A 12,034-nucleotide genomic window follows, 5' to 3' on the forward strand; every position below is an offset into this window, starting at 1 on the left:
GCAACACAAGCTAACCTAATGGCTCTGGCAAAGGTCAAGGTGCCTCCTTCTCCTCAACAGCCATCATTTATTGAGCTTTTACTGTGCAAAGGCATAGTGTTAGACTCTGGGATGCAGCTGTGTGTAAGGGATAGTCTCTGTCTTATAGGATCAAATAGCATAAGTGGGGAGTAAAACACCTGCATAAAAAGGTATATAACAATACATCACATGAAGAGAAAAGGGCAACATGACATAGTGGATGCAGAGCCAACACCAAAGCCTGGATAACTTGGATTCAAGTCGCATTTCTGATCCATGTTGGCCACATGACTCAACCAGTCACCTGACTTCTTCTTCTTTTTTTTTTTTTTGGTGAGGCAGTTGGGGTTAAGTGACTTGCCCAGGGTCACACAGCTAGTAAGTATCAAGTGTCTGAGGTCAGATTTGAACTCAGGTACTCCTGAATCCAGGGCCGGTGCTTTAACCACTGTGCCATCTAGCTGCCCCCCAGTCACCTGACTTCTTAATGCTCTAATCAGCTCTTTAAGACTGCCCTGGGAGAGAAGTTCCATCACTTATGACTTCCTGATATCATTCAAATTACAGATCCTGTTCCTGTCTCTCTCTCTCTCTCTCTCTCTCTCTCTCTCTCTCTCTCTCTCTCTCTCTTTTTTGGTGAGGCAATTGGGGTTAAGTGACTTGCCCAGGGTCACACGGCTAGTAAGTGTTAAGTGTCTGAGGCTGGATTTGAACTCAGGTCCTCCTGAATCCAGGAAGAATCCACTGCGCCACCTAGCTGCTCCTGTGTTCCTATCTCTCTAAGCAAATAAGCAGCATAGTTCTATGGAAAGAACCCTAGGTTTAGAACCAGGAGGTCTGGGTTCAATTCCTGGTTCTGTTAATTAATGACTGTGTGATGGTAATAAAATCATTTTACTTCTCTAAATTTCAACTTTTGTATTTCTAAAATGGAAATAATATTTGAACAGTCTATAGCATGTTTATAAATGTGTGTCTATCCATCACATCTGACTCTCTCTGGCATGGCCAAGAGTTTAGGTAAGTGAAACTACTACAATTTCCTACCCAGCTTCCATAGGTGGAGGTAACCATTGATATACTGTGTTTTGTTTCTGCTCCTTGACAGACCCTGAGTAGAGGGCCCATGGCTGCATTTCTGATGCAAACCAAAGACAACCCCATGAAGGCCATAGGCGTGCTGGCTGGAGTCATAGCCATCATGGTCGTCATTACTGTCTTCATCTCCACGGCCATGTTCTGGCGCAACAAGAAGTCCAACAAGATTTTACCAATCCGGCGGGTGATCCGAAAGAGGCCAAGCCCGCCATCCCGCTCCATCAGGGCAGAGTGGATCAAATTCAAGAGGTCTCATGCAGGAGACAAGTTTGCAGTCAAGGACGAACTGCCCAATGACAATCATAATAACAACAGCCTGATGTTCTCCCCACCTCCCACCGCACCAGCCTTGCCCCCTCCACCCATCACCATCCCCAAGATCAGTCCCTCAGAGTGGACAGTGCCCACAGTCTCAGGCTCACTGACTCCCAAGCATATTCGTAAGCCAATGAAGCAAAAGGCCTTGGATAGACCTGTCCAATCAGCCCTTGTTTCTGAGCTCAAACAGAAATTTGAAAAGAAGGCTGCGGACAACAAACCTTACTTCTAAGAAATCTACTGTAACCACTCTCAAGGCCCTGATGACTTAGAATCGGGCAGAAGCAATTCAGATGTTAGTCACTCATTTTTTGTGCAAGTATTTACTGCTCATTTGCATGGATTCTCTGCCAATCTCCTTTTCCGTTTTGCAGTGGGAATCGTTTCTGCAGTGACCTAGAATGTAGGTGCTAATCACTAGATCATAGTCTGACCATATGCACTTACTTCTCTCCCCTGAAACTTTACCCAATGTCCAACTGTAACAAAGTGTTTGCTGACTGGTGTTTGAGCTGCCATTGAATGGGGCTTTACAGATCTTCTTGTACCTACCCCCATCCCTGGAAAAACTTCAGTTCATTTGGCCATTATTTCTGAGCAGCCTGACCCAACGGAACCTCAGTTTATGAACAGGACTCCTGCCAGATGTGATGAGACATCTATAATGTAATGCTGATCCAGGCTGTTATCACAAAACTAACTTCCAAATGCTAGAAGTTTCTTGATAAAGGGGTGAGAGAGGGTAGTAATAATCTTCTGTCTTGACTTAAGTAAAGCAACTTCAAAGGAGGTATTTTGAGAGCTGTTAGGAAAAGAGACACAGTCAAAGGGAAGTCAAAGGTGAGCTGAAAATGCTCATTAAACCATACAATTAAAGGAAAAGGGGAAAGGCTGTTGTCTAGGTCTTTAAGGTGAAAAATTGATAGGTTATATTTTTATCCTCTATACCTGAAGGGTTTGCAACAAAGAAAACATTAGCCAATTTTTCCCATTGGTGGAAGCAGCCCACTGGGGGAATGGCACATTAGTGCCTGGGGATGAAATGGGAACTACAAATGTTGCCCAAGTTCCAATTCATCAGACTGAACCATACACAGCTGCAAATACTGCATCCCCATACATACCCATAAGTATTCTAAGCCTCTCCTCGGTCAATGGAACTACCCTGGGGTGGTAGTTCCAAGAAGAGGCAGCAAGGTATAGTAGAAACAGGATGAACTAAGCCTTAGGGGACCCAGATTCTAGTCCTGATTCTGCTAATATTCTGGTGGATGTTCTTGATTCTGTTGTGTAACCTTGGGCAAATCACTTAACTGCTCTGTGTTTCAATGAATTTACTAAAAGAGGTCAGTAAATTCTGCCCTGCCTAACTCACAGAATTGTGAGGCTCAGTTGAGTTACTAATGAATGGGAACAGGCTTGGAATGCTACAAGGCATTCTGCAAATATAAGGGGGCAAAAACAGTGGTCTGAGAGTTAAAAGACCTGGGTTTGAGCCCTGAGTCTATTACTGCCTGTGTTACACTAAGCAAGGTAGTTATCCTCTGAACCTTAATGTTCTCATCTGCAAAAGAGGGGTGTACTTTGCATTACCTATCTCACAGGGCTTCTGTGAGGAAAGTGCTTTGTAAACTTGAAAGTATCATATAAATGAGAATGATTGTTATTATTAAGACTTGTTCATAAGAACACAGTTGTCCCACAAAGTATTCAGTGTCCCCTGTCTCTCGTGAGTTTGCCGCAGAGTCACAATGTTTGTGTGAAGTCAATTTTTTTTCTCAATAGGGTCACTCTCTTGCCCAAGCAACACTGCTACTCAGCCAGTCACTTATGTCAGTGTTATACAAGGGAACAGCCAGAGAAACAAAAGAAATTTTAGAAATAAGAAAACAAGTGATGGAATAATCCTCTTAGATACCCTTTCTCCCTTGCTTTCAGATAGCCATATCCACAGAATTATAGAATGTTAGAGGAAGAATGGGCCTTGAAAATCATCTCGTTCAATAGCTTCATTCTATTTATGAGGAAATTGAGTCCTAAAGATATGAAGCCATTTCTTCAGTCACACAACTCTAGTTAGTGGCAGATGCAACACAAGAAAGAATTCAGGTCTCTTAGGTCTTGGCTTTTTCCACAACACTACATATAAAACTCAGCTTGGGTGTATAGCTTAAGATTTTGACAATCCTTCTCTAAGAGATAGAAAAGGAGGGTATCCATAGCCTATATAGGTGGGACCTGCTTTAAGCAAATTCATTCTAAAGAAAACCAGGAACACATAAAAAGAGAAATGGAAGGGAATTACTTGCTTACATTGGTAGTCAGCACCTATGCCATTTCAGATGATTTTATCTTTTAAAATTTGACTTGCACATAACTTTTCTTTGGGTGAATGTGTTTATACAATGTGTTCCATGCCACCTTATATCTGGGCTCCATGTTGGGTTTTTCTTCAAATGCATGGCACTGCCATTATTTAAGGTTAATAATTATAGCTAACAATTTGGGAACAGAGAAAGGATCAGCAGATTAAATGAAACAAACCAGAAGAATAGGATGAAAGTCCAACAAATATTAGGGTGGGGTAGTTTTGTTCTATACCATGGATGTTTGGGGACTTTTTTTTCATTGAACATTACCATTCCTACCAGTTGTATTGTATTTCATTTTTTTTTATAATTATTAAATTAAATCAAAGCCATGGGTTTGTTTTTTTGGTTTTTTTTTTTTACCATAGGTACCTTCTGATCTTGGTCTTTCATTCTTTCACCCACCCTCTCTACCCCAAAAGACAGTGAGTCAATAAAAAAAAAACACCTGAAGTTTAATAAGCAAAGAGAAAAGAAAAAAGGAGGGGAAAAGTGGTTGAAAACTATATGTCTTCTTAGGCAGCTTGGACCTGGAGTCAGAAAGAGCTAAAATCAAACCCTGCCTCTGACATTTATTGGCTCTGTGACCCTGGGCCAATCTCTCAACCTTGGTTTCTTCATCTTTATGGGGATAACAATGGAGCCTACTCTATAAGGTTGTATGATGACAAAATGAAAAAAATATATATATTTAAAGTGCTTTGTAAGCCTTACAGCACTATAGAAATTCAATGTATCATTATTATGACTTATTAACTTGCCACAGATAACATCTGAGAATAGCTTCTATTTGTACTGGTACTTTGCCCCCCCCCAAAAAAAAAAATCTGTTTCTTATGAATTAAAGCAGCTAAGCAAGCTTTAAGGAAGAAAGGAAGGAAACATTTTTATGATGCTTAGGACGTACCAGGCACTGTGCTAAGCACTTTACAAATGTTATCTCATTTAATTCTCACAGAAACCAAAAGCAGAAATTAAGTGACTTGCCTTGGGTCACACAGCTATTAAGCATCTGAGGCTGGATTTTAACTCAGGTCTTCCTGGTTCCAGGCATAATGCTCTATCCACTGCATCACCTCTAAAAGGAAGAGGGAAGAGAATATGCATGTATATAGCACCTACTCTGTGCCAGATCCTCACAACAACCCTCGGGGCTATAATTATCCCCATTTTAGAGTTGAGGAAGCTAAGCTTAAATGACTTACCCATGATCGAACAACTAAGAGTCTGAGGCCATATTTGAACTCAAGTCAAGACTACAATCAGTGCTCTATCTATTGCTCCACCTAGTGGCAGAAAGATGGAGGAAGCCCAAGCCCAGCCTCACTCCTGAGTCTCAGTGACTCCCCAGTTTTCCCAGGTAGCCTGCTATGTTAGCTATGCTCAAAAGCCTTGACCAAGAATGACAGGGAATTGAGGATCTTGTTTCTAACCAGTATGGAGGTAAGGGGGAATTTCGCAGTGATTAGCAGAGAGCAGGTTATGTTGTATTTCTGCCAGCACCAAATAACAGCTATGTTTATACAAAGTATAGGCTGGTTTCCCTACTAAAGGAGAAAGTAAAAAGGCCAGAAGAATGTTTTGATGTGGTCCCTGTTCTTAGGAAACATCATGTTCCTTGAAGGGACATGGAATAGAGGTAATACTCCTGGTTCGGGGTGCGGGGGAGGGGTAGGGGAAGAAGAAAATAGTAAAAATAACAAGGCAGGAAGGCAGGCAAGAAGGAGAGAAGGAGGAAGGGAATGAAGGAGGAAAAGGAGGGAGGGAGGAAAGGAAAGAGGGAAGGAAGGATTTTTTAAAATGCCTCCTATATGCCAAACACTGCTAAATGCTTTACAAAGATTATCTTATTTGATTGTCACAACCAAGCCCTGGAGGTATGGGGCTATTAGAGGTGATACAGAGAAGAAGGGAAGAAGCAGCCTCAGACATCTGGAGCAATGTTATAGGTATGAGGTTTTTTGAGAAGTGGTCAGTCTGTTCTCTCTGAAGAAGCAATTTCCTGTGTTTCAAGGAATTATGCTATAGATGCACAAGTAACATCACAAAAGAGGTTATCCAGTAATGGTCAGAGGGGAGAAAAGAGCCTATTAGTGGTGGTTAATTGCTCCCTAGCAGTGGGTACAATGGTAGCCATATATTACAAACCACACAGATGGAAGGACTTATTTGAGTTTAGGAAACAGACTGCAATTTTGGCATAGAGGTATGATGTCATAGTGATGGGAGACTTCAACTGTCCAAGCATCTGCCAACACGCTCTCTTTTTGATGACAACAGAGCAACCAATCATTTCTTAGACTGCCTTAATAAGAATTGTAGTCTTCAAAAAGAAAAAAAGAGAAAAAAATCAGCCAACAAAAATTCATTAAGCATTTACTAAATGTCAGGTACAGGAGTGGTCAGTAGACAAAACAGACAAAAAAGCTCACTGGGCAGCCACTAGTATAAGTGTTGAGAGCTCCCTACACTACCTCAGGCCTCTTCACCTAGGGCTGGGGGCCCCAGGACACGTGTCTATAGCTCCTCCGTGCTTGCAAGTCTTTTTCCTCACTCTGAAAAGAAAAATTGATTTAATTCCTGACTCACCGATCTGTAGCCTGTTCTGTTCAGCCCTGACAATGAGGGAACAGCAAGCATGTGACAAGTTTGATTCATTGCAGGACTCCCCCCACTTTGTCCAGTGCTTGTTCTTTGATCCGAGAACACCTGGTGAAATGATTGACTAGCCCAGAGGGTGAGATCATCCAGAGGGTGATCAAAAGGAATGTGATTGTTGTCATGCCAAGTTGTGATTAAAGGAATGGTTGGAGGAAATAAGGAATATTTCATATTTATATATTTTAGATATCAGCAAAGTGTTTGACAATATCATTCATGCTATAGGGCAGCCAGGTGGTACAGTGAATAGAGTGCCAGACCTGGAGACAGGAAGGCTCATCTTCCTGAGTTCAAATCTGGCCTCAGATATTTACTAGCTCTGTGACCCTGGATGAATCACTTAACCCTGTTAGCCTTAGTTTCCTCATCTATAAAATGAGCTGGAGGACAAGATGACAAACTAGTCCAGTATCTTTGCCAAGAAAACTCCAAATGGGGTCACAGAAAGTCAGATGTGACTGAGACAACAACAGTTCTATCCTTCTAGATAAGGTAGCAAGATAATAACCTAGATGATAGCACAGTTAGAAGGATCTGGAATTGATTGACTGATTGGGAACAAGGAATAATCACATATAAGTCACTGCGAACTTGAAGTGAGGTCCTTAGTGGACCACTCCAGTGATCTGTCCTTGACTTTGTGCAAGTCAACATTTTACAAATAACTTGGATGAAAACATAGGTGGCACAAATTTGCCAAATTTGCAGATGATACAGAGCTTGAAGGAATAGCCATTTTGTTAGATGACAAAGCTCAGATCCAATAAGGATCTAGAATGATGGGCTGAATTGAATTAAGGTTAAATGTGTAAAACAGGTCAGATTTCTCTATGGAGCATGTATGGAGATGGATATGCAGGGGAAACTTCTTCTGGGAACATATATATGTTCTCAGTCCTAAAGGATTTGGCACTTTGATATGATACTACACTCATTTGGTCTCCTGATGGTAGCAAGGGGAGAAGGCTATGTCAAAATAAGATAAGCCACAAAGAGCTGCCCATTCAATAGATTTTAACAGAAGAGACAATTCCTGCTCTTGCTCTCTTCTACCTCTCTCCTGTCCATGTGGCTTGAGACTCTAAGAGCTCTCCTTTGAACTTCTCATGAGGGGAGAGGATTTGTTGTTCCCCTTTATCCCAACCCCCCAACAGTAAAGGTAGCTGCTCACACATGGAAATTAGATCACATGGCTAGCCTAGATAAGCCCAAGACTCTACCTCAAGTCTGTGATTTCATCTTCTGGTTTTCATTTCTTCCCCTGAGCATCAGTGATTGAATAATGATCTGAGATGTATATTTCCACCCTTGGAGATAACCTGGTGAATTTAAGAGGTTTGGATGTCCAGGGTCACTCAATAGGAACTAACAAGAAGCAAGAAGTTTTCTGCAACTACAGTTACCCCTTGCACATCACAGAATTAGGAGCTCAATATCCCTGTGATCTGGAAAATCTGGGTAAAAAATTGGGGCTCTCCCTTCATAGCAGAGAAGAAGTCTGACTTATTAGGGCATTAAAAGATAAAATATATTGATCTTATACAACACCATACATGTATTTTATGCATTTCTGAGTTTCTAAACTTTTTCTGTGTTGTCTGCTGGCCTTCTTGTGTCACCTGTGGCTTCCTCAAAACTCCCCCCAAATTCCCATTTAATTTTTTATGCCAACACACAATATATCAAAACCATAATTGCGAAAGGCATGATGTGGAAGGGATAACCGTATACCCTTCCCAAAGAAGATGATCATCAAGAGGACCAAGTCCTTCAATGTTCATGTCTTCTGGCAAGACATGAACCAATTATGCTGTTGGGTCATAGGTCCATCATATATATTGTCAGTGAATTTCGATCACAGAACTTTTACTCACTAACCTCTGTGACTTTAATCAACACTACATTACTGAGATCAGACAGCTATCCCCTGAGAAGTATGTGATATTATTTTTCTATTTCTTTACCAATTGTTTTAGTATTAATTAAATATTTCATTTGAAACAAAATCAAATTCTTTTTGTCCTGATCTTCTAGGAAGGTGCAAAGATTGAGTTTAGATGATCCTAGCAGTTGCCAAATATCTTGAACAGATTGATTACACTTAGCAGTACACTGATCAACCAAATTAGCTTCTTCATTCAACCTAGGAATCCATGATAATTCCAGAGCAAGTGGGAAATGAGCTACATTTTTTAGTGCTAACTGGGAATCTCTAACTCTTCCTCATGATGAAATATTATTTCTAAGCATTATTTCTCCATGTGGGATTTTAGACCTGGGAACTTTTTTCCATTGAGTCATTGCTTCCCAGGCTCAGGCACCTTGAAAATGAAGTGAAAATATTAATATAGTAAATTCCTTTGGACTTATGCCTGTAACACTTGATTTCCAGAAAACAGCTTCATAGATAACAGGTGGGTGTGGCATGTAATAAAGATCTGAGGATTTTAGTTACTACAAGCTCAATGAGTCAACTAAGCAACAAGGCAGCCAAAAAAGCTAGTGCTTTCCTATGTTGCATTAAGAAGGAAATGGTATCTATAATGATTTTTTTTTTGCTATATTCTGCCAGAGCAGGCCACATCTGAAGTATTTTTTTCAATTCAGGGCACCATATGTTAAAGTAAGTTTTGGGATATATTTTGTTTTTACAATGCCTATGTTTCCCTATGATCCACTCTCCCCCTCCCCCCTCCCCCGTTCCTCTACTCCCAGCTATAATAAAGAACAAAAAGAGGGAGGGATGGGGAATTCAACAGAACTAATGAACATATTTCAAAAGTCTGTTGTTATGTTTCATACCTACATTACCCGTTTCTTCAAAGAAGTTGGAGGAGAGACCTCATATCACTTCTTTGGTATTAAGCTCGGTCGCTAAAATTTTGCAGGATTCAGTTTTGATTGTTATTGTTATTTTTCCTATTTATAGTTTGTATATTTTTTCTGGTTCTCCTTATTTTACTTTGTATCAATTCATGTAAATCTTCCAATGCTTCTTTGTATTTATCATATTCATCATTTCTTATAGCATAATAATGTTCCATTATGGTCATGTGCCAAAGTTTATTTAACTGCTCTCTATTCAGTGGATATCAGTTGTTTCTAGTTCTTTACTATTATAAAAAGTGCTATCATAAGCTTTTAAAAAATATATTGATAGGGTCTTTCTTTTTGTCATTTACTTCCTTGAAATATATGCTTAGCTTAGAAGAACCTCTGGGTCAAAGGGGTATGAGTATTATCATCACTCTTCAAATAATTCCAGATTGCTCTCTAGAATAGTTGGACCAATTCACAGCTCCACCAATAATGTATTAGTTGGAGCACCATATTTTTTTTGAAAGACACAAAGTGTAGAGTTTCCATAAGAGAGTAACCCAGGTTGGTGAGATGATTAGAGAATATGCTATGTGAGATTTAAAATTGGATATTAGATCATAAATCTCCCCTCTTTAACCTTTCCCTTAATTTATCTCCCAGACTAGTAAATGGAAGAAGCTTCTGGTTTTCTAGTTAGAGCTTTATTGTGTGGTAGTTACCAGGTGATGTTGATTAGAGGGATAGGAAAGTAGAAATACAAAACAAATCGTCTTAAGTCTAAGCTTAGTCTATATTCCGTATAAAACTCACCAAAAAGCCCAAGGCCACCTCTGGGGAGAGAGAGAGAGACCGAGTCAAGCACATGCTGCTAACCGCGAGCCGGGCCGAGTCAAACTCCAGTCAGCATCTGTCTGTGCAGTACAGCCAGGGGACCAGCAGAGCAGGAAAGAGCTCCCACTTCCGTTCTCTCCTTGCCTTTTAAGCTCGCACCCCGGAAGTGGAGTGCTCAGCAGGCGGACTGGAGTGCGTAGCTCATGCCGCTGGTCTCCTCCCCGAAAGGGTGGTCCTTAAAAAAACTGGCGTCTCTCCATTATCGCTAACCGACTGTTAAAACTTTTTACCACATTCCCCCCTTTTGTTCCTCAAGAAACAAAATGTTTCCTTGACGGAACAGTAAAAAGAATATAATAACTATTGCTAACTAATAATATGTGAACAACAATATAGAAAAGGAAGAGAGGAAAGTTTTGTTCAGAGGGGCGATTTTTTTGTCCTCATGAACCGACGCTTTGACATTAGTCTTGCAAAGGGAGAGCCTCTGCAGAGAGTACATGTTACAGATAGTGTATATTATAACAGAAAGGAGATAGTAAAAACTAACAAAACAAAACAGTTCATATAAAGTCTCTGAGTTCTCTTGTCTTCTTGAAGTGGTAAGATGTCATCAGGAGGAAACTGGATTCTGGTCTGGAAAACTGGATTCTGGACTCTGGTCTGGATTCTGGTCTGGAAAAACTGGATTCTGGACGCTGGTCTGGAAAGCTGGATTCTGGACTCTAGTCTGGAAAGCTGGATTCTCTTCTTTAACTGTTTGAATTGCTGTATTTTTACTATACCTTAGCATAGCATTGTCAATGACCAAATTAATAAATTCCATTACAGCCATACAAGAATAAATTGAAAGAATTAGGGATATCTGTCCTGGGGAAGACAAGACATAGAAATGATATAAGATTTTTCCTCATTTAATTGAAGGCCTTTCATGTTCTGCTTGGCCCCAAAGAACAGAACTAGGAGTAATGGAATGAAAGTCTCAGAGAGGAAGGTTAGGTAGGGTTAGGCAAAGAAAAACTTGTTAACAATTTGAACTGTCTGAAAGTGGAATTGTTGTTGTTGGTCCTTCATTCTTTTTTTGTTTTGTTTTGTTTTGTTTTTTGGTAAGGCAATTGGGGTTAAGTGACTTGCCCAGGGTCACACAGCTAGTAAGTGTTAAGTGTCTGAGGCCGGATTTAAACTCAGGTACTCCTGACTCTAGGGCCGGTGCTTTATCCACTGTGCCACCTAGCTGCCCCTTGGTCCTTCATTCTTGAAGAGGACTGTGACATTGGGAGGTGATGTGGTTACTTACAGTGAATTGGGTTTAAATGAGGAAGGGCTGTGCAAGGTTACCAACTTCACTCCCTCCTCCAGAACCATCTAGGTCCAGTGGCAAAATATACATCAGGATGACTGAAGATGGTCCCAGATATTTAAGGCAATTGGGGGTAAGTGACTCATCCAGGGTAACACAACCTAGTAAATGTTTGAGGTGAGATTTGTAATCATGTCTTCCCAATTTCAGGACCAGTGCTCTATCCACTGTACCACCTAGCTGCCCCAGCTAAAAGTGAAATGAGCTACCTCAGAAAGAATTGAGTTCTCTGTCATTATAGGTCTTCATTCTGAAGTTGGGTAACCACTTCTTGGTTGGGCAAAGGCAGTGGGAGAGGTGGAAGTGCGGAAATCATGTTCAGGTGTAGGTTGAACTAGTTGATATGTTTCTGCCAACTCTGAGATATGGCAATTGCTCCTGTAAATATCTAGTTCTTGGAACACAGCCAAGTCCATCATAGATCAAAACTCTGTGGGTGAATCATCATCTATAGCCTGGGCCTTATGGGACTTCAACAAATCTCAGTCAAAAAGAATGTAAATATGATTCCTTCCTACCACAGCACCAAGCCATAGCTATCATTCTGAACCCCGGA

The 12,034-nt window shown here is 40.7% G+C and overlaps 1 protein-coding gene across 1 annotated transcript in view; it reads left to right on the forward strand.

Annotated features, from left to right (window-relative positions):
• Nucleotides 1-4,700, forward strand: part of CDHR1 (cadherin related family member 1) — a 50,891-nt gene extending 46,191 nt beyond the window's left edge. The window contains exon 17 of the mRNA XM_043980965.1: nucleotides 1,130-4,700. Coding sequence (XP_043836900.1) covers nucleotides 1,130-1,669 — 540 coding nt within the window. The 3' untranslated portion in view covers nucleotides 1,670-4,700. The remainder of the gene's footprint in view (nucleotides 1-1,129) is intronic.
• The last annotated feature ends 7,334 nt before the right edge of the window (nucleotides 4,701-12,034 follow it).

Source organism: Dromiciops gliroides, chromosome 2, assembly GCF_019393635.1.
Source record: "Dromiciops gliroides isolate mDroGli1 chromosome 2, mDroGli1.pri, whole genome shotgun sequence".
NCBI lineage: Eukaryota > Metazoa > Chordata > Mammalia > Microbiotheria > Microbiotheriidae > Dromiciops > Dromiciops gliroides.